Here is a 23680-nt window from a genome sequence, read left to right on the forward strand (position 1 = left end):
TTCAAGCAGCTCTACACCTTGTTATGTCTTGTAAAAACTCAATCTTGTCTCCTGCACCCTTACTTCCAACAAAAATTAAGAGTGCTGGTCAACATATACAGCAACAAGCAAACATGATTAGAAATCCCATTCAACCAGATCTACTACACAGGGCTAAAATATATACTAACAGCAGAAGCAACAAGCAATAGACAGAATTGAGCTTACCACAACCAACAGATCAGCTTGAAGCTCTGCAATCTTGCCACATCCATTCATTAATGGCTGCGGATGGTTAAACAACTAGCAGGAGGAAGCTCCATAATATTCCAATCCCTAACAACAGGGAACTCGCCAAAATAGTCCAAAAAACAAAAGTGCCTTTCCTGAGGTTCCAACTACATTCCTCCTTATTTTTTTTATCTTCTGCGCGGACCTCTGAGATCCATGTGCAGCAGCAACTTCCAAAACAGTAAATCCACGCTGGGAACAGACTTGGCATGACAAATGGTGAGCGTGAATCCAACTGTGCAGATGCATGGCTGAGCAGCTTAGAGGGAACATTAGCTGCCAACATCACAGATGCCAGTCTTCAACCAATTTGATTCTCTTGACTTAATATAATAGTTATTCTGCCCGTCCTTACACCATTGCATCCAGTGACCCCTGAGGATCTATCCATGGCCCCTCCTATTTCTCATCTGAGTTGAGGGGCAACTTTATCACACAGAGGGTGGTGTGTTAATGGAACAAGCTGCCAGAGGAAGTGGTAGAGATTAGCACAATTACAACAGTTGAAACACATTTGGACTGGTACATGTATAGGAATGGTTTAGAGGGACATGGGCTAAATACAAGCAAATGAGACCAGTTCAGTTTAGGAAACCTGGTTGGCATGGACAAGTTGGGCCCAAGGGTCTGTTTCCGTGCTTTGTGACTATGCTACATGTTGCCCCTTAGTGGGCTAAATGAAAACACATTAGCTTTCAGACATAAGTTGATGACACCCAGCTCTATCTCACTGCTACCTCTTGACCCATCTGCTTTCTCCAAATTTTCAGATTGATGAACCAACATCCAGTACCGATGAGTAGAAATTTCCTCCAACTAAATATCGGGAAGACTAAAGCCACTGCTTTTGGTTCCTATCACAAATGCCACTCCCACAGGTTACAGACAAGGGAGATAGGTATTTTTCTCCTCTTTTGCCCATAAGCAGAGGTTTCTGTTTTCATTTTACTTCTTTCTTTCTCCTTTTAAAACAGGCTGTGGTGCATTTACCCTATATCCTTTATTTGTTAGGTTTTAAAATACCCCCAAAACACTCTTTAAGGTTAAAATACACGGATTTGTTCAAGTATAGCTTTTTACAACATCACCAAAATACAATTCATGGTCTCTGTCAATGTCTTGTGGACATAATGATACTGATTTCACTGCACTCTCTGGCATTGCCTGAGGCAGACGCAGACTGTTCAAATCTGACCCCATATCTGTCACATCGTTAAGACCACTCATTTATACCTCCTAACATCACCTGGATCTGGCCCTGCCTTCACTCTTCTGATACTGAAACCCTCATCCATACTTGTAGACTTCACTATTGTAACACATTCCTGTCTGGTATTCCACATTCTATCCTCCATAAATTTGAGGTCATCCAAAACTCTGCTATCCATGTCCTATTTCATGCCAAATCCCATTCACCAATCACCCCATGCCCTCTGACCCATAGAAACTTCCAGCTAAAGAATTCTTATTCTTGTCTACAAATCCCTCTCTCAGTAATCTTCTCCAGTCCAAAAGTTCTGTGAATTATCTTGGGACATTTCATTAAGTGAAAAGTGCAAATCAATACAAATTGTTGCTGTACTTCTAAATGCACAAGTGATCTCAAGCTGCAGACATACAACATATGCAACAGAATCACTGGCAATAAAATCTATAGGCACAGAATCATACAGGACAGAACCCAACTCGTCCATACCAAACATAATCCCAAACTAAACTATTCCTACCTGCCTGCTCCTGGCTCATATCTGTCCAAACTTTTCCTGTTCATGTACTTCTAAGTGTCTTTCAACTGCACCCACATCCACTCCATGTGTAAAAATTTGCCCCTCATGTCTTTTTAAAATCTCTCTTCTCTCCTCCTCTCAAAAATATGCCCCCTAGTTTTGAAATCCCTCATCCTAGAGAAAATGAACATTAACTGTCAACTTGCTGAGTTGCCACATGTCTGTAAGATGTGGCCTGGAGCTCACAGGATACCACATATGCTGACCAGTTCTAAAGAAGGGTCACTGGACCTGAAACATTGACTCTGTTTTCTCTCCACAGATGCTGCCTGACCTGCTGAGGTTCTCCAGTAATTTCTGTTTTTGTAAGCTGACTAGCTTTGATCCTTTGACAAAGCCTGCTGATTACTCGTTAAATCTATTTTCTAAACATAAAAAAAAGTTAATAACTAAATGTGTTTTGATCTATATTGACGTTTTCTTTTGTCAAATTATCCAGCGGCAATCAAGTAATTCCTTTACTATTCATTAGAAAAAGAAAATTCAATGATGGCATTTGGACAAGTCCCAAAAAGAATGGCCATCTCCAGGGTTTTGTTAGCTTTCAATTGTCAGCTTATTTTTTAAGTAGTTTACTTAGGTGTAGTACTTTAAGAAATAGTCATGAAGAATAATTTACAGAGTTTCCAATCTGATTTACAATCCAGTGCAGGTGAGTAGCACAATAAAACATAGAAATGCACTGGAGTAGTAGCAGCTTACCAATTCAGTGCTGCGTTCTAACAAGTCTCTGCTCCCAATGGTGTTACCAGGTGGTGGGGATGCTTTGGCTCAGAGAAGAAGGAAAATCAAAGGACATGTAGTAATCTGAAAACAGCACTGTGAAATATTTGACAAAATAATCATGAGAGAGGTAGTGTTAGAGGAGTTGGAATCCTTAAAAGTGGATAAATGACCAGGGCTGGATGAATTATTCTCTGGGATGCTGAAGCAGATCAGAAAATAGCTGATGGTCTGAGGATTATTTTCCAATCTTCGCTAGACACAGGTGAAGTGCCAGAGAACTGGAGGAGGTGGTTCTGTTGTTTAAAAAGGGTACAAAGGGAATGCCAAACAATTATACACCAGTCAGTCTTAGTTCAGTGGTGGGTAAAATTGTTATAATCAATCCTGAGAGATTAGATAAACCGTCACTGAGAAAGGCCTGGATTAGTCATGGATAATCAGCATGGCTTTATTATGGGAAGGTCATGCCTTATAAATCTGAATGAATTCTTGAGGAGGAAAAACCAGGGAACTATAAACCAGTGAGCCTGACATCAGTTGTGATTAAGTTGTTGGAGGGGATTCTGAGGGACAGGATTTACATTTATTTGGAAAGGCAAAGACTGATTAGAGATAGTAAAAATGGCTTTTTCCGTGAGAAATCGTGTCTCAATAATTTGATTGAGATTTTGAAGAAGAGACAAAGAGAACTGATGAAGGCACAGCAGTAGGCGTTGTCAAATGGACTTCAGTAAGGCGTTTCACAAGGTTCCTCATGATAGACTGGTTAGCAAGGTTAGAACACATGCAATACAGGGAGAACTAGCCATGTGGATATAAAATTGGCTCAGAGGTAGAAGACAAGGGTGGTGGTGGAGGGTTGCTTTTTGGACTGGACGCGTGTGACCAGCAGTGGGCCACAAGGATCAGTGCTGGGTCCACTGCTTTTTGTCATTTATATAAATAGTTTGGTTGTGAACATAGAAGGTATGGTTAGTAAGTTTGCAGATGACATTGGAGGTGTAGTGGACAGTGAAGAAGGTTACCTCAGATTAAAACAAGGTCTTGATTAGATGGGCAAATGGGCCAAGGAGTGGCACATGGAGTTTAATTTAGAAAAATGTGAGGTGCTACATTTTGGTAGAGCAAATCAGGGCAGGACTCAAACACTTAATGAGAAGGTCCTGCGAAGTGCTGCTGAGAAAAAGAGACCTTGGAGTGCAGGTTCATAGTTCCTTGAAACTGGACTCACAGGTAGACAGAGTAGTGAAGAAAGCGTTTGGTACATTTGCCTTTATTGGTCAGTGCACTGAGTACAGAAGTTGGGAGCTGATGTTGTGGTTGTACAGGACATGGGTTAGGCCATTTTTGGAATACGGCATTCAATTCTGGCTTCTCTGCTAAGGGAAACGTTTTGAAACTTGAAAGCGTTCGGAGAAGATTTACGAGAATTTTGCCATGGTTGGAGAGTTTGAGCTATTAGGAGAGGCTGAATAGGTTAGGGTTATTTTCTCTGGAGCATTGGAGGCTGAGTGTTGACCTTATAAAATCATGAGGGCACAGACAGGGTGAATAGTCAAGGTCTTTTCCCCAGGGTTGGGAAGTCCAAAACTAGAGGGCATAGTTTAAGGTGAGGGGTGAAAGATTTAAAAGGGACCGATAAGTCAACTTTTTCACACATAGGATGGTGCATGTATGGAATGAACTGCCAGAGGTAGTGGTGGAGGCTGATACAATTACAACATTTAAAAAGGCATTTGGATGGGTATATGAATAGGAAGGGTTGAGAGAGATATGGGCCAAAAGCTGGCAAATGGGACTAGATTAATTTAGGATATCTGGTCAGCATTGTCGAGTTTTACCGAAGGGTCTGTTTCGTGCTCTACTTCTCTCGGTCTCTATGACTCTAAGTGACAAAAAAAACAAGAGGGATTGATGATGGTAGTGCAGTTGGTGGTGTCTACATGGATTTTAGTAAGACATGAGACAAGGTCTCCCATGGCAGTCTGGTCAGAAAAGTAAAAGCCCATGAGATACAGAGCAATATTACGTCGGGTTGGATCCAAAGTTGGCTTAGTAACTGGAAACAAGGATATTGAATGATGGCGGCCCATGCAAATGGAAAGCTCTTTCAAGTTGCGTTCTGCAGGGTTTTGTGTTGGGACTCCTGCTGTTTGTTTTATATCTCTACGACCTGGCCTTGAACTTGACAGGGACGGGGGGCAAAATTGAGAAATTTGGACACACATAAATTGGCTGTGTAGTGGATGGTGTAGAGGATAGCTAAGATCCAAAATGATATAGATGAGTTGGTGGAATGGGTAGGAAAGTGGTATATGGAGTTCTACACAGATAAGTGTGGGATAATGCATTTAGGGAGGTCAAACAGTAAAGTGGAATAAAATGAGAGGGATAGATGAAGTCAGAGATCTTGGCGTGCAAGTGCACGAGTCCCTAAAAGTAGCAGTACAAGTAAGGTTGTAAAGTAGGCATTTGGAATGCTCTCCATCATTGGCAGAGATATAAAATACAAAAGTAGGGATAGAATGACAAAACTGTATAAGACACTGATGAGGCCACAACTGAAGCACTGTATGCAGTTCTGGTCACCACATTACAGGAAGGACGTAATTGCTCTGGAAAGAGTGCAGAGAAGATTTACTAGAACGTTTCTAGGTCTAAGAGAACTGTAGCTACAAGGAGAGACTGGAGATGTTGGTACTTTTTTCCTTGGAACAGAGAAGGCTGAGGGGCAACGTGACTGAGGTAGACAACTTCGTGAGGAGTAGAGATAGAGTAGACAGGAGGAACCTGTTTGCCTTGGCGGAAAAATATAAAAACCAGGGGTCATAGATTCAAGCTGAGTGGTAGAAGAACTAGAGGAGACATGAGGAAAGATATTTTTACGCAAAGAGTGACAGGTATCTGGAATTTGCTGCCTGAGTTAGTGGAGGCACAGATCCAAAGCCCTTTCAAAAGGTACTTGGATCTGTACCTTTGGTGCTGTAAGCCACAGGGCTATGGGCTGTGTGCAGGAAGATGGGATTAGAAAGGACATCTGAGTATCTTGGGTCAGCATGGACAAGATGGGCCAAATGGCCCCCTTCTGTGTTGTATCATTTCTATGGTTCTATGTTGTGCCAAATGCTTTCAGCCACTTTGCAGTGCCCAGGTCAGAGTAGTATTCCTGGTCACTCATCTGTCCTTACTACTAGTCAGCAATACTAAATGGAATTTACTCTCAAATAAAAAATTCTGATGCAGTCACTGGGGAGCAAGTTGCCTCATTGTAAGCTTTCAAATACATGACTGCTTGAAATACAGCAGTCCCATTCCAAAACACAGAGCACTCACTCTCCAGGGGATCTTTTCCGACCGGCTTCTGTTGCGGATGATCCAAGTGGCCAACAGGGGTTACAGGTTTTCTCAGCAGTTCCTTTCTGAGCTCCAGCTTGCTCTCTGTTTTGGAGATAGCCAGTCTCCAGGTGTTCCGTAGCACAAAACCTATGTGCAATCAATGTGGAAAACAGAATTTAAATAGCAGTGAAAGGAAACTAGGCAGACATTGCTGCAAAGAAGGGTCTAGGCCCGAAACGTCAGCCTTCCTGCTCCTCTGATGCTGCTTGGCCTGCTATGTTCATCCAGCTCTACACCTTGTTATCTCAGATTCTCCAGCATCTGCAGTTCCTACTATCTCTAATATTAGAATATATTCAATGTTGACAGCGTAAAGCAACCTCCAAACAATCAGTTCAGCCATGATCTCATTGAGTGGTGCAGCAGATTAAATGGGTCAAAGAGTCTCCTTCTGATCCTGTCCGCATTAAATTTCATCTGTTTTCATCAGCCAGTTGCTATCTTGCTCAAAGTTTATCGCCTGCTAACTCTCGGTATATTGAGCATAATTTCAAAGTTTGCAAATAATCAAGTCTGGGTCATTTCTGTAAACCAAAAAGGGTACTGGCCTTAACAGAGAACACCTGGGAATCTCCGCTTTGTATCTCCCTGCAATCTGAAAGACAAATGTTTCTCACTAGTTCATGCTGTCCCTTTGCCAGTTTTGTTTCCATGCCCCTATCATTTTCATTGATGAAATGCCTTTTGAACATAAACAACATCAATAGCAGTGCCTCCATTAATGACAACAATATATTCTATTAAATAAACATGTTCACACAGAATAGAACTTGTTGCTCAATGGAAAACCTGCCGCAAATAGATTGTTTTTCTCATTACTATCCTAATTACTGAAATCGTCATACATCCCAGAGAATATGAACATTGACTGTCAATATTTATAAAGATTTATGATCTCCTTTGCAACTTACACTCCCCTTGCTTTTTGGGACAAACAGGGTGAATATGGAAAGGATGTTTCTTCTGTGGGAGAATCTAGAAAAGGGGGTCACTGTTCATGAATAAGACAAGGAAACATTTTCTCTTGGAGCATTCAGTGTCTTTGGAACTTTCTTCCTGAAAAGGTCACAGAAGCACAGTCTTTCAATATTTTTAACGCACAGCTGGATAGATTATTGATAACCAAAAGGTGAAGAGTTATCAAGTGTAGGCGGAAATGTGGATTTGAGATTTCAATAGACCAGCCTCTTATTGAGCAGCAGAGCAGACTTGAGGCTGAATTGCCTACTCCTGTTCCTAACATGTATACTTGTATGAGATCCTGTTAATATTTTGAGAATAATTTTCATAGAGTCATACAGTGCAGAGACATACTATTCGGTCCAACCAGTCCATGCCAAATATAATTCCAAAGTAAACTAGTCCCACCTGCCTGCTCCTGGCCCATTCTCCACCAAACCATTCCAATTCATGTATCTATCCAAATGTCTTTTAAACGTCGTAATTGTCCCCGCATCCACCACTTCCTCAGGAAGTTCATTCTACACGTGAACCACGCTCTATGTAAAAAATTTGCCTCTCATGTCTTTTTTAAATTTTAATTTCAATGCCTCAACACCAGTGTGTTGCTTTAATGTTGGCTGAATTTCTTGATTATAACTCAAATTCTTGATATATTTAGACAATGAAAATTTTATTAAACACTCAGTTTGTGCATAAACAAAAACCAAAAGAACTGCAGATGCTGTAAATCAGGAACAAAAACAGAAGTTGCTGGAAAAACTCAGCAGGTCTGGCAGCATTTGTGAAGAAAAATCAGAGTTAACGTTTCGGGTCCGGTGACCCTTCCTTAGAACTGATGGTAGCTAGGAAAATGTCAGTTTATATGCAGAACACTGCAGCAAGCCTGAGACAGAGATGTTGGCCAGGGAACAGGGTGGTGTGTTAAAAGTGGCAAGCAACTAGAAGCTCAGGGTATTTTTTTGGGGACAGAACGTAGATGTTCTGTGAAGTGGTCACCCAGTTTACGCTTCATTTCCCCAACGTAGAGGAGAACACATTGTGAGCAGCAAATGCAGTAGACTAAATTGTGGGAAGTGCAGGTAAAGTGTTGCTTCACCTGGAAGGCATGTTTGGGCCCTTGGATACTGGGACAGGGACGAGGTAAATGAGCAGGTATCACACCATCGGCATTGGCAGGGGAAGGTGCGGTGGGGGGGGGGGGGGGGGGGGGGGGGAGGGTGTTGGGAGTGAAGGAAGAGCGGACAAGGATGTCCCAGAGGGAACGGTCCCTGCGGAAGGCAGACAAGGGAGGGGAGGGGAACACGTGTCTGGTGGTGGCATCTCACTGGAGGTCGCGGAAATGACATCTGCTGATTGTCTGGATGTGGATGCTGGTGGGATGTTAGGTAAGGACGTGGGGAATCCTATCGCTGTTGCAAAAGGGAAGACAGGGGGTGAGGGCAGAACTGTGGGAGATGTGTCGGAACCACCTGAGGGCCCTGTCAACAATGGTGCTGGAGAATCCTTGGTTGAGGAAGAAGGTGGTCATTTCAGAGACTCCCTTGTCGAAGTTGACCTCAATGGAACATGTGATGGAGATGGAGGAACTGGGAGAATGGAATGGAGTCTTTTCTGTTTCTGTTCCTTTCAGTTTTTGCACAACTTCCTTATTGCTTGAATTGATGCAGGTGGTAACTTAGACATCAAAACAGTAGTCTCATTCAGCAAGTGTAAGGACTGCTGGAACCATCATGCCCTTTGAATATTTGCTGTTGCATATCATACTGACATTGTATGCTGAGACCCCAACAATCTATTTTTTGAGCATTAATGCAGACAATCATTGGGCACTGTGGAGAAATCAACAAAACTCTATGTGAAACCAGTGGAGGTGGAGGCTCAGGGAAAGTTGTCAACAAATGAACAAATGAACAAATGAAAAAGTACAGTACAGGAACAGGCCCTTCGGCCCTCCAAGCCTGTGCCGACCATCATGCCCTAATTAATCTAAAAACAAACAAAACAAGCCATTTTTTGATCCGTATCCCTCTATTCCTCCCTATTCATGTACCCATCCAGGTGCCTCTTAAATATCTGCAATGTGCCCACTTCCACCACCTCTTCTGGTAGTGCATTCCAGGCTGCTACCACTCTCTACGTGAAAAACTTCTCTCACACATCTCCCTTAAACTTTCCCCCTCTGACTTTAAACTTGTGCCCCCTTGAAATTGAAACTTCAACCCTGGGAAAAAGCCTCTGACTATCCACCTATCTATGCCTCTCATAATTCTGTAGACCTCGATAAGGTCTCTTCTCAGCTGCCGTCTTTCCAGTGAAAACAATCCTAGTCTTTTTAACCTTTCCTCATAGTCAATGCCCTAGAGACCAGGCAATATCCTGATGAACCTTCTCTGTACTCTCTCCAAAGCTTCTACATCCTTCTGGTAGTGTGGTGACCAAAACTGCACGCAATACTCCAAATGCAGCCTACCAAGAGTTTTATATAGCTGCAACATGTTTTGCCAACTCTTGTATTCCATGCCCCGGGCAATGAAGGCAAGCATATCATATTCCTTCTTAATCACCTTGGCTACCTGTGTACTGGGTATGGATACAGTACTGGGTATGTAACTGATATATTGGGATCAAATGGAAATTAGCTTTGCAACAGGAGCCAATTTGAGAGCATAAAATGGAATTATTCCGCACAGAAAAAAAGTAGTAATCTGGATAAGTAATACAATGACTGCAGCATTATTAAACTTGCAGTTAACATCATACAGCAGAGGAGGCTATTCTTTAAAAGGGCTGTCCAGTCCCCCTGCAAGCAGTTATCTGATGCCCTTTCGAAAGGTATTAATGTATCTCCATAGAACCATAGAAATGATACAGCACAGTTGGGACCTTTTAGCCCATCTCATCCATGCTGACAGAAGACTCCCAGATGCCCTTTCTAATCCCATTTTCCTGCACACAACCCATACCCCTGCAGCTTACAGCACCAAAGGTACGGGTCCAGGTACTATTTTTTAAAAAGAAGATCCAGGTACTTTTAAAAAGAGTTTAGGGTCTCTGCCTCCACCACAAACTACAGGGAATTCCAGACAGCCGCCACACTGCATAAAAATGTTTTTCCTCTTGGATTCTGCCACTTAGCTCAAATGACCCCTGGTTTTTGAAATCTCTGCGAAGACAAATAGGCTCCTCCTGTCTACTCCATCTCTACTCCTCACAGTTTTGTATACCTCAATCATAACATTCCTCACCCTTCTTCTGTTCCAAGGAAAACAACCCCAACCTCTCCAATTTCTCCTTGTAGGTATAATTCTCCATCCCTGGAAACATTCTAATAAGTCCTCTCTGCACTCTCTCCAGAGCAATTGCATCCTTCCTGACCAGAACTGCACACAATACTCCAGGTGAGGCCTCACCAGACATATACAGTTTCATCATCATCGTAGAGTTTCATCATTATAGAGTGGAAGCATGCCATTCAGTCCATCGAGTCCACACCTATCCTGACCCTGTATCCCATGGGCTTTTACATTTTTGATCAGTCTGCATGTGGGACCTTGTCTACTTCCTTACTAAAATCCATGTAAACAACACCAACTGCATTACTCTCATCAATCCTCCTCATCACTTGCTCAAGCTATAAAATCTGCTAGGCACAACCTTCCCTTAATAAAGCCATGCTGACTATCTCTGACTAGTCCATGCCTTCCTCAGTGACAGTTTATCCGATCTGTCAGAATTGACCGACACCGAAATAAGGCTAACTGGCCTATAATTATTTGGCATTTCCTTTGTACCCTTTTAAAACAACAGAACGACATTTGCATTCCTCCCATCCGCCAGCACTTCACCTGTGTCTAGTAAAGATTAGAAAATAATCCACAGAGGATCTGTTACTTTTTCCCTGACCTCCTTCAATATCCTACAAAACAATCCATCCAACCCTGGCAATTTACTCACTTTCAACAATTTCAAACTCCTCTAACACTTCCTCTCTCATTATGGTTCTTTTGTCCAATATTTCACATTTCTCCTCTTGGATTACTACATCTACATCATCCCTATCCTTTTTGAACATGGAAGCAAAGAATTCATGTAAAATTTTCCCATATCCTCTGCATCTTTCCCTGGAGCGTCAGAGGCTGAGGGGTGGCCTTACAGAGGTTTATACCTCTATAATGACAGGCATGGATACAGTGAGGGTAGGGGAGTCTAAAACTAGAAGGCATAAATTTAAGGTGAGAGGGAAAAGATTCAAAAGGTACCTCCGGGCAACTTTTTCCACGCAGAGAGTGGTGCATTTATGGAACGAGTAGCCAGAGGAAGTGGTGGAGGTGGGTACACTTACGATATTGAAAAGGCATTTGGATGGGTATATGAATAGGAAAGATTTACAGTGATATGGGCCAATTGCTGGCAAATAGGACTAGATCAGTTTAGAATATCTGGTTGCATGGACGAGTTGGAAATGGGGGTCTGTTTTCGTGCTGTATTACTATGACTATAAGTTCCTTTCCTCACCTCTCATAGTTCCCACTTTTTCCTTAACAATTCGTTTGCTCTTTATATGCTGGTAAAGCATCTTTGGGTTTTCTTTTATCTTGCTTGCTAAGACTTCTCTCACGCCCTCTCTTTAAATTCCTTATTTTTTTCTTCACTTGATTAGAACATAGAACATACAACATAGAACAGTACAGCACAGTACAGACCCTTCAGCCCACGACGTTGTGCCGAACTTTTACCCTAATCCTAAAGTCCATCTAACCTCCACCCCTACCTTATACTATCATCCATATGCCTATCTAATAGCCACTTAAATGCCCCTAATGAAACCGACTCTACTACACTCTCCGGCATGCATTCCACGATTCTTGTATTTTCTGCTCTTCTCTAGGCTATCTGCACTGTTGAACTTATTTGTGACTACCACAAGCTTTATTTTTCTGTTTAATCTTCTCCTGTATTTTTATAGGCAAACATGGGTGTCTAGATCTGGCAATACCATTCTTATTTTTGGAGGGGGCATGTTTGCCTTGGGCCCTGAGGATATCACTTTTTAGTGCCTCCCACTGGTTTATCACTGATTCATGCTTTAGCAGCCCTGTCCAGTCTAACTCAGCCAAATCACTTCTCAGTTTTGTAAAATTTCCCTTCCTCCAGTTAAAAACCTTTACTCCCAACGTATCCCTGTCTTGTACCACGTTAATAATAAATCCAATTGAATTATAGTCACTAACCCCAATATGGCTGCCCACTCCACTTCAACCACTTGCCAATTTTCACTTCCCAAAACTAAATCCAAAATTGTGTCTGCTTTCATAGGGCTTGTTATGTATTGTTTCAAAAAAGTCCTGGGACACAATACATGAATTTTTCGCCCTCAATGCCCCCTATATTGTTTGAAACCCAATTCATATTGGGATCAGAGATAGTAGGAACTGCCGATGCTGGAGAATCTGAGACAACAAGGTGTAGAGCTGGATGAACACAGCAGGCCAAGCAGCATCAGAGCAGCAGGAAAGCTGACGTTTCGTGTCTAGACCCTTCTTCAGAAATGGGTTTCGCAGTGGGGTTAAAATTGTTACAGAGATAGTAGGAACTGCCGATGCTGGAGAATCTGAGACAGAAAAAGGGTCTAGACCCGAAACGTCAGCTTTCCTGCTCCTCTGATGCTGCTTGGCCTGCTGTGTTCATCCAGCTCTACACCTTGTTGTCTCTGATATTGGGGTCATCAAAGGTTCCTTCTATTACTGCCCTCTTATTCCAACAAGCAGATATTTGTCTTCGATTTCCCTCTTACTATTTGGAGGACTGTAGTGTGACTGTCCTGTTTTTATTCCTAAACTTAATCCATAAAGCCACATTTGTTAACCTGTTTGAGTATATCATCCATTCTCACAAATATAATTGATTCTTTAACTAATTACTGCTAGCCCCGTTCTTCTTTTGTCACTCATTCTATGCTGCCTGAAACTCTCTATCCAGGGATACTGAGCTGCCAATTTTGCCCCTCCTCTTGCCAGATTTCCATTATAGCAAAGATGTTGCATTTATCTACGCCCTTAGTTCATCTGCCTTGTTTGTAATAATCTTTGCATTAAAGTATAAACAGCTCAACCCTGTCAATTTCCTTTGCTGGATGCTTTTTGATCCTCATTTCTTTTGTCTTTTCACGTCGCTGACTACATCACTAGCTAATGTTCTATCTCCTGTTTCCTGCTCTGAATCTGACCCATTTAAGCCTACACTTAGTAGGCTTAGATTGGTTCCCATCCCCATGCCATACTAGTTTAAAACCTCACTAACTGAATTCTGCCCAGGTGCAACTTGTCAGGCTTGTACAGATCCCACCTTCCCAGAAACAGTCCCAACGTTTCAAGTATCTAAACCCCTCCCTGGTACATCATTTCTCCAGCCATACCTTTATCTGATCTATCCTCTTATTCCCGCTTTTGCTGGCACATAGCACTGGGAGTAATTCTGAGATTACTACATTTGAAGTCCCGCATTTTAATTTATTTTCTAACTTCCTATATTCAGCTTGCAAGTCTTCGTCCCTTTGTTTACCTATGTTGTTGGTATTATGTGTACCACAATCACTGTTCACCTGCTTGCTCCAGAATGACGTGCAGCTGCTCCATGACATGGCTGATTCTGGCACGAGGGAGGCAACATACCATCCTGGCATTCACATCTGCAACCACTATTGAATCCCCTATCACTCTAGCCCTGCTGCACATTTTCCTCCAGAGAGCCACCTGTGGTGTCATGAACTTGGCTGATGCTGCTTTCCCCTGAGAGGACTAAATGACCTCCTTCTGCACCATAACAATTCTATGAACCTGGAATGCACTGTAGGACTAGGCTGATATATACTGGCCACACTGGTGGGTTGGGATGACATCTAAAAGGGCACTCATGAATTAGTTGGTTTTAATACATATCAGGCAATTTGCAGTGTTAACTGAATTCAATTCGCAACTGAGCACAGTAGGATTTTAACTATTAATCTCTGAGTCTAGAATCTGAACACTTAATCCATCATATCCCATTCTGTCCAGTGGCCTATTTTAAAGTTTGTTTTTGGCAGAGACACAAAGAAAACAACACCATGGGTTATTTTATATCCTCTACCTGAACAGGCTGACATCTTCAGATTAACGTTACATCAGAAGAAATACAAAGGGGAAAAATTACAAAATCACAACTGTATAGAAGGAGACTGTTCAGCCTATTGTACCTGTGCCAGCTTTCCGAGTAAACGCATGACCTTATGCCATTCTCCTGCCTTCTTCCTTTAATCCCATGCATTGTTCCTTTTCAAGTAATGTTCTAACTTGTCTTGAAAGCCTTTATTGAATCTGCCTTACACACTTGGACAATGCATTCGACAATGCAACTAGTCACTGCCTAAAAAACTTTTTCTCATATCACATTTGCTTCTTTTGCGAATTGTTTTAATTCTGTCCCCTATCAACCCTTCCAAGATTTTAGATCAAATGCTCTGAAGTAGCCCCTCAAGGGAGAGATGACTTTCTTCCACTTTTAGTGTTATGGCTCCTGAGCTGAATAAACAATCCCCCGCACACTGCCACAGGAGGTGTTTGAGGAGGTTGATGTTTGGGTTTCCGCATACTTTTTCCGCTGTTTGAAACATGGACAAGGTACACCAAACATCTCAGATTCCTAAAGAAATACCACTATCAATGCCATCACAAAATTCTACAAATCAACTAACGAACAGACTCTCCATTATAAATATCTCTCTCAGAGCAGCTTCTCCAGTATCAAGACACTGGTTACAGTCCATCAACTGCATTAGGAAGATCACATCATCTGGATGCCTGACACAAGGTTTCCAAATCAAGCTGGCTACTCCAAGCTTTGTCATAAGTATCTTCCAGGAAGGCAGAGGAAACGCTTCAAAGACACTTTCAAAGCCTCCCTGAAAAAATGCAATATTGCCACTGATTCCCCAAGACCACCAAACTGGAGTGACTGTTTACTGTAAAATGATATCTGGTCAGCAGAGTTACCATTTAGGTGAAGCTGAAAATGGACAAACAGCACTAACAACACTATACAGACCGACAAGCTCAGTTCTGCGTATGATGTGTAATTTCAGTTCATCGACTTCAGAAAGGTTATAGATTTGTTAGAAAGACATACACACAGGCCCTACATGATGAATTTACAAGTAGGAATAGACCATTTGGCCCCTGAATGTTTCACCAATTAGTAAGATCATGGCTGATCTGTGTGGCCTTAACTCCACTTTCCAGTCTGTTCCCCCATACCCCTCAATGACCTGTCAATGACATCTCCTCTAATTCAACCTGGAATATGTTCAATTGCTCAGTCTTCCCTGTTTTCTTGAGTAGAAAAATCCAAACAACTAATCACCCTCTAAGTGAAGAAATTCCTCCACTTCTCAGTGTTAAATAATCATTGATTCTTAAACTGAAATTCCTAGTCCTAGTCTCCCCCGCAACAATGAGAAACATTCTCTTAGCATCCATGCTAAAACCCCTAGAACTTTACATATTTCTAGAAGACCACTCATTCTCTGATGATACTGGCCCAACTTGTCAAGACTCAGTCCACTTTCCTAAATGCCTTAAAAGTAATAGGTAATGTTGAATTGAGAGATTTTAAAAAAAAAAGTGAAAATAGGACAGCATCCAAAATAAGGAAATTTGAGGCAACAAATAAAAACACACCACGGAATAATTGATGCACAGCCACATGAAGAACAGGGTCTAGTAACTAAACATCATAGGTTAGAACATAATCAAAATTGAGGAGGAAGGAAATAGGGTTGAGTAACTCATGTTTTTTGGAGATAACATAATGGAAGCAGAAAAAAAAGTGTGTAACAGCTAGTGAAAAACAAAATCTATATGCATTAAAATTAAAGAGAAGGGATCAATCACACTAATAGAAGTCTGGTAGACTGCTGAACAGTGGAAAGGTGCTGGAGGAAGGAGTATGTAAACTGTATAATGTAAATGAGAAAATGATACACAATAATGATTACAGATTTTAATGACCCTTAAATAAAGTGACAGGTCAGTAAAGCAGGTACTCAGAATAGAGGTATACGATCTGCACAGGGGTGGTGGAGCTGGTAAGGGATCTTCAAGTTTATCAAAGGTTGGACAGGGTCGGTATAGAGATGTTGCCACTTACAAAGGAGACCAGAGCTATGGGCTGTGAAAATACGTCAGTGACAATTAAATGCCATAAGAAATTCAGGAGAAATTTCGATAGCCAGGGAATTGTCAGAAGGTAGAACATGGGAACTGTAAAGATGGACTGCATACAGTCACTGAAAGAGAAGCTAGGTGAAAACATGAATGAGGACGAACTGGACTGAAGGGGTGTACAGGGAGTATTTTCTGGGAGATAGACAGTTAAGTGAAGACGAACCTGGGGTGAGACATGAGCCCTTAACTCCTCACTCAGTCCGAGGGTGCAGGAGGTGACAGTGATATACTATATGGTCGTCATACCATCTATCCCCCCAGGTATTCCCACGTTCTCTCTTACACACACAAATACACACCCTAATTCTCCTTTCCCCCTGTATCTCACGATGACGCTCTATATCACTCTGTCTCATTCTTTCCATCATATTCCCCTCCGTCCCTCAATCCCTCTGTCTCCATCTCCCGTATTGCCTTTCTCTCTCTACCTCACTTCTCTGTCAATGTCAACCTCACTCTCTATCTTTTCTGTCCTCCTCTATTTCACACTATCTCTTCCCCGCCGTATTCCTCCTCTCAAATCAACGCCTCCATCCCCGTTTCTCTATCACTCACTGTGGTATCTCTTCGCCGCCATCTTTCCGCTACTCACGTGGCCACAACATCATCTTCAACACCACGCCCCTGGCGCCAGTAACATTGAAAGAAGTGTCCTTTCAGAGCCTTTGCGTAAGCAGAGTGGCGCAGCGGAAGCGTGCTGGGCCCATAACCCAGAGGTCGATGGATCGAAACCATCCTCTGCTACATTTTTTGCCGTTCCGTGTTTTCTCTGGAGTTGGACACGTCTGCTACTGGACCACATAAATAATTACGCCATATCCCTGAACTAATAATTAAAATTATTTTGAGTCCACTTAAAATCAATGTTAAGATTTTATTTGCAACTGAAATGTTTGGAGGGATATGGGCCCAGCGCGAAGCTACTAATTTGGAATTTTGATTGGCGTGGACTGCTGGAATGGAAGGGTCTATTTCAATGCTGTATGACTCTGACTCTATGAAATAGCGTAATAAAGTATAATTCATACAAATGCATAAACACTGTCACCGTTGTCAGTGGGAGATCAAAGAAGAAAGAACAGTACAGCAGAGGTGCAGTCCCTTTGGCCCACCAAGCCTGTGCCCACATGACACCTTTCCTCAAACTAAAAACCTTTTGCCTCTATGTGGTCCATATCCCTCGATTCCCTGCCTATTTATGCATCTGCCAAGATGCCTTTTAAATGTTGTTACTCTATCTGTTTCTACCAACTTGCCTCGGAGCACACGTAGCACCATTGGTATAAAAATGTTGGCCTTTGACATTTTTAAACTTTCTCCCTTTTACCTTAAACCTATGTCCCCTGGCAACTGACATTTCTATTTTTGAGTAGATTTGTAGCTCGGGTTGTGAATGTTGTGGTTGGTTGGCTCGTGGAGCTGGTTCATTGTTGCGCAGATGTTTCATTACATCATCAGTGCAGACTCTGATGAAGCGCTGTTGTGTTTTCCCACCTGTTATTTAAACTCTGGTGTCCGGTGAGCTGGGTTACCTTACTTCTGGTTTTCCTTTGCAGTGGAGTATATAAAGGGTCTAGCTCTATATGTGCTTGTTGATGGCCTTCTTAGTAGAGAACCAGGCATCTAGGAATTCCTTTGCTTGTATCTGCTCGGCCCGTCCCAGGATCCTGGTGTTGTCCCTGGTTGGTTTTCTTTATCCATGCGGATGGAAATGAGTGAGTATTGGTCATGACTTTTTGTTGCTAGTTGATGTTTGTGTACTCTCGTGGCTAATTTTCTTCTTGTCTGTCCAATGTGATGTTTGTCGCAGTCTTTGCAGGGGATCTTGTATATTACGTTGGTCCTGCCCATAGTGGGTAACGGGTCTTTGGTTCGGGTTAGCAGTTGGCGTATGGTTGATGTGGGTTTGTGTGCTACTCTGATGCCCAGTGGTTGTAGGAGTCTTGGAAAACTGGAAGTGAGGTAACCCAGCTCAACAGACACAAAGTTTAAATAACAGGCAGGAAAACACAACAGCGCTTCATCGGAGGCTGCACTAATGATGTTACCCAGCAGGGTAATGAAACGTCTGCGGAACAACGAACCAGCTCGACGAGCCAACCAACCACAGCATCCATGACATTTCTATTCTGGGAAAGGAGTCTGACTATCCATACCTCTCATAATTATGTAAACCTCTATTAGGTCACTCCTCAGTCTTCAACATTGAAGTGAAAACAAACTAAGTTTGTTCCACCTCTCATCATAACTAATAGCTGCCAATCTAGACAACATTTTGGCAAATGTTTTTGTTTTACCCTGTCCAAAGATTCTACATCCTCTGGTAACGAGAATTGTACACAATACTATGTGGCCTTACCAAAGCTCTAAACAGCTGCAATGTGACTTGTCAATTTTTATACTCATTGCAGCAAATCATGAAGGCAAGTGTGCCATATGTCTGTTGACCACCTTATCCACTTGAATTGCCAATTTCAAGGAACTGTGGACCAGTATTCCTAGTTCCTCTGTATGGTAATACTTCTATGAGTTCTGCCATTTAGTGCATACTCCCAACTACATTAGGCCTTCCAAAATGCATTGCCTTGCATTTGTCCAGATTAAATTCCATCTGCCATTTCATCACCCAAAGCCTATCTATATCCTCTGGCAATCCACACTATTCATAGCTCCACTAACCTTTATGTCATCCACAAACTTACTGATCAGGTGACCCACATTCTCCACAAAATTATTTACACATATTGGAAATATTCCATGGGATCTGCGGTGAGCTGGTGAGATAGATACAGAGCTTGCTTGGCCATAAAAAACAGAATAACAGTAGGTGTTTTTCTGATTGGAAATCTGAACCATCCTGCCACGAGTAACCTTGTCAAAGGCCTTACTAAACTCCATGTAGATAACATCTGCCACTCTGCCCTCATCAATCATCATTGTCATTTCCTCAAAAAAAATTATTAATTTTGTGAGACATACAGATATGGTCTGGCTTTTAATGATGCATGTCAAACAATGGCGTAAATGAAGTGTGGAGATGTCAATGTAGGAAACAAAGACTTGCAAAGGTGATTTGACCTCCTGGGAACCCACCTCAGAGGCCAGAATGGTACAGTATTCCACAGAACAAGAATCAGGGTCCTTTTCTGTGATGCAATAGGTTAATGTGTTCGGCTGTTTAACCGGAAGGTTGGTGGTTCGAGACCACCCAGAACGTGAAGTGTTCATTCACTTTGGGTGGCACGGTGGCCCAGTGGTTAGCACTGCTGCCTCACAGCACCTGGGACCCAGTTTCAATTCCACCCTCAGGCAACTATCTGTGTGGTTTGCACATTCTCCCTGCCCCAGTGTGGGTTTCCTCTGGGTGCTCCAGTTTCCTCCCGCAGGCCAGGTGGATTGGCCATGCTAAATTGACCATAGCATTCAGGGATGTGTAGGTTAAGTGGGTTATAGGGGTCAGGTGTGGGTGGGATGCACTGAGGTTTGGTGTGGGCTTGTTGGGCCAAAGGGCTTGTTTCCACACTGTAGGGATTCTATGATCGTACCAATTGTCCTCAAACACAATCTACACAATTTCTACTCAAGCTGCATGCTCTGACCATGAGCTCACTGAATTGGACAGCAGGCTTGATGAACTACATGGCATACTTCTGCTCCTATCGTATGGCTTTATTAACACACAAAGTGAGCATAAATTCCATACAGTGAACATTGAAGAATGTATTGGTACTGTGCTAACAACCATCCTTTGCCACCATCCAGATTTTATGCCAACAGTTGCAGGGACAACATAAACTATTTGCAAAACTCAATACTGGGACATGTACAAACATCATTCCACTGAAAGGAAGTGGCAAATGACAGTTTTACCAGTCACTGCCAAATTCGTTATTTACTCATAAACTCTGCCTGTGGGGTCTATTATACTCAACTGCTGCTACAACAATACCCTCTTGGGTTTTTTTCACATGTGGTAAACTGTTCCCAGTGTAATCTACTTTTTTGATTTTCATTGAAGGATCTCCCTCTTTCCTAATTTCTATCCCTCACAGAATGAAATTGCTGTCAGGAGCTAGATTTCGATTTATACACTAATGCATATTCATTCGCCATGTCTGCAGCTCTTTTCGCTGTTTTAGATTTCTGTTCCACAACATCAATTCACTTTTGGAAGTGAGTTTTTAAACCTCCTCCAGCTGAATAATATCTCTAAGAGCCTGATTCGTCTTTTCTATCTTTAATGCTTTCATCCATCTATCGAAGTTGCTCTGTTTAATTCTTTCAAACTTGACATAAATCTGACCCAGTTCCTTTCTTACATTTCTGAACTGTTGTCTATATACTTCTGGTACCAATTTGTAGGCACTCAACATAGCCTGTTTTACTTCTTCATATTCTCCTGACACCTCCTCTGACAGTGCTGCAAACACCGCACCAGCCCTGCCTACCAACATGGTCTGAATTAATATTACCCACACAGTCTCTGGCCAGTTCATCTATTAAGCCAATTTTTCAAAGGAAATGAAAAAGGCTTATACATCTTTTTAATTGAATTTTTGTAATGTTTGGACATATTTGCACATACCCCTATCAGGCTGTTCGTAGGGATACGTCACTTCTATTTTGCACTTTTCCTTTTGCCAATTGAAGTCCTTTTGTTTCAAGTTCCAACTTCATCATTTCCAACTGTAATAGTTTATCCCTTTCTCTCTCTTTGGCCATGGCTATCCTTTCTTTTTCTTCAGCTAGGAACCTCCCTTCCCTTTCTTTGTCCTCTAACTTCAGTTGTCTAATTTGCAATGTAATTTTTTTCTAACTCTACTACACTTGACTGTTTCTCTGGTGTACCTAAATGCTTGACTAGCTCCATTACAATTTCAGTTTTCTTATTATGCCTAGTTAAACTCAATATTAGCCTGTCTGCTAATTCTAAAAGTATCACATTTTCTGTCTTTCTAAACTTTCTTGGCAAATTGGGGAAGCATCTTTGACCCTCAGAACCTCTTCAGCAATACTAAGAGCCATTTCCCCACTTTTGATTTAACCAGCAACAAGCAACCGAAATTAAACAGATTTTCCACTTCTCAGTTCAGTTTTATTTTAAGCATTTAGGTCACCAGTCTCCATGTCTGTTTAAATCTGCTGGGACCTTTCGTACCTTAAATCTGTCCAAATCTGTTCAGATCCTGGATGAGGCCCCAATCTGATACAATGCAGAAGCTGACCCCACTCTGAGAACGAAAACAGAAACACCCAAAGGGGAGTACCTTGCCCTATAATCATAAAAGGAGCATGAAAAGTGGTGTAATCTGTTTTTCAGCAAATTCCAGCAGTTAAATAAAATCCCTGACACTCACTTCAAAAATCAACAAGTAACAATTTATTTATCTAATTCTAACAGTGAGCAAATTAACTAAACTATTAACAAACCAAATAAACCCCTTCTAACTACTAACCATTCCGAAATAAAGCAAGATTCTAATGAATTGTAGAATCTCTACAGTGTGGAAACAGGCCTTTCAGCCCAACATGTCCACACTGATCCTCTGCAGAGCATCCCACCCAGACCCATCCCCCTACTCCTTTCCCCCATAACCCCATAATCTACACATCCCTGAACACTATAGGCAATTTATCATGGCCAATCAACTTAACCTGCTAGTACACCCTGGACCCCATGCGACTTCACTTTCTCCATCAGCCTACCATGGGGAACCTTATCAAATGCCTTACTGAAGTCATCTACAGCCCTTCCCTAATCTATCAACTTTGTCACTTCCTCAAAGAATTCTATCAAGTTGGTAAGACATGACCTTCCCTGCACAAAACCATGCTGCCTATCACTAATAAGCCCATTTTCTTTCAAATGTAAATAGATCCTATCCCTCAGTATCTTCTCCAGCAGCTTCCCCACTACTGACCTCAGGTTCACCGGTCTATAATTACCTGGATTATCCTTGCTACCCTTCTTAAACAAGGGGACAACATTAGCAATTCTCCAGTCCTCCGTGACCTCACCCACGCTCAAGGATGCTGCAAAGATATCTGTGAAGGCCCCAGCTATTTCCTCTCTCGCTTTCCTCAGTAACCTGGGATAGATCCCATCCGGACCAGGGGACTTGTCCATCCTAATGCCTTTTAGAATACCCAACACTTCCCCCCTCGTTATGTTGACTTGACCTAGAGTAATCAAACATCTATCCCTAACCTCAACATCTGTCATGTCCCTCTCCTCAGTGAATACCGACGCAAAGTACTCATTAAGAATCTCACTCATTTTCTCTGACTCCTCGCATAACTTCCCTCCTTTGTCCTCGAGTGGGTCAACCCTTTCTCTGGTTACCCTCTTGCTCCTTATGTATGAATAAAAGGCTTTGGGATTTTCCTTAACCCTGTTTGCTAAAGATATTTCATGACCCCTTTTAGCCCTCTTAATTCCTCATTTCAGATTGGTCCTACTTTCCCGATATTCTTCCAAAGCTTCGTCTGTTTTCAGTCGCGTAGACCTTATGTATGCTTCCTTTTTCCTCTTTGCTACTCTCACAATTTCACCTGTCATCCATGGTTCCCTAATCTTGCCCTTTCTATCCCTCATTTTCACAGGAACATGTCTGTCCTGCACTCTAATCAACCTCTCTTTAAAAGCCTCCCACATATCAAATGTGGATTTACCCTCGAACAGCTGCTCCCAATCCACATTCCCCAGCTCCTGCCAAATTTTGCTATTGTTGGCCTTCCCCCAATTCAGCACTCTTCCTTTAGGACCACTCTTGTCTTTGTCCATCAGTATTCTAAAACTTATGGAATTGTGATCACTATTCCCAAAGTAATCCCCTACTGAAACTTCAACCACCTGGCCGGGCTCATTCCCCAACACCAGGTCCAGTATGGCCCCTTCCCAAGTTGGACTATTTACATACTGCTCTAGAAAACCCTCCTGGATGCTCCTTACAAATTCTGCTCCATCTAAACCCCTAACACTAAGTGAATCCCAGTGAATGTTGGGAAAATTAAAATCTCCCATCACCCACCACCCTGTTGCTCCTACATCTTTCCATAATCTGCCTACATATTTGTGTAAACCTGTTGGACTATAATCTGGTGTTGTGTGACTTGATTTTGTCAACCGCGGTCCAATGCCAGCACCTCCACATTATAGTTTTGAGAAAGGCAAAATCATATTTGACAAATTTGGTAGAGTTCTTTTAGATCTTAATAAGTAGAGTTGTTTAAGGGGGCTGGATACATGTAATGTATTTGAATTTCCAGAAGACATTT

At 42.1% G+C, this 23680-nt stretch overlaps 1 protein-coding gene and 1 non-coding gene across 2 annotated transcripts in view; one reads left to right on the plus strand and one right to left on the minus strand.

Annotated features, from left to right (window-relative positions):
- sdhaf4 (succinate dehydrogenase complex assembly factor 4) overlaps positions 1 to 17089 on the minus strand; it is a 20073-nt gene extending 2984 nt beyond the window's left edge. The window contains exons 1-2 of the mRNA XM_020525179.2: positions 16958 to 17089; positions 6117 to 6266 (exon numbers count right to left, since the gene is read on the minus strand). Of these exons, the coding sequence (XP_020380768.1) occupies positions 6117 to 6266; positions 16958 to 16979 (172 nt within the window). The 5' untranslated portion in view covers positions 16980 to 17089. The remainder of the gene's footprint in view (positions 1 to 6116; positions 6267 to 16957) is intronic.
- On the plus strand, positions 17075 to 17146 carry trnam-cau. Its single transcript has one exon. It is a non-coding gene; the product is annotated as a tRNA-Met (tRNA).
- Positions 17147 to 23680: the final 6534 nt, after the last annotated feature.

Source organism: Rhincodon typus, chromosome 5, assembly GCF_021869965.1.
Source record: "Rhincodon typus isolate 14 chromosome 5, sRhiTyp1.1, whole genome shotgun sequence".
Classification (NCBI taxonomy): Eukaryota; Metazoa; Chordata; class Chondrichthyes; order Orectolobiformes; family Rhincodontidae; genus Rhincodon; species Rhincodon typus.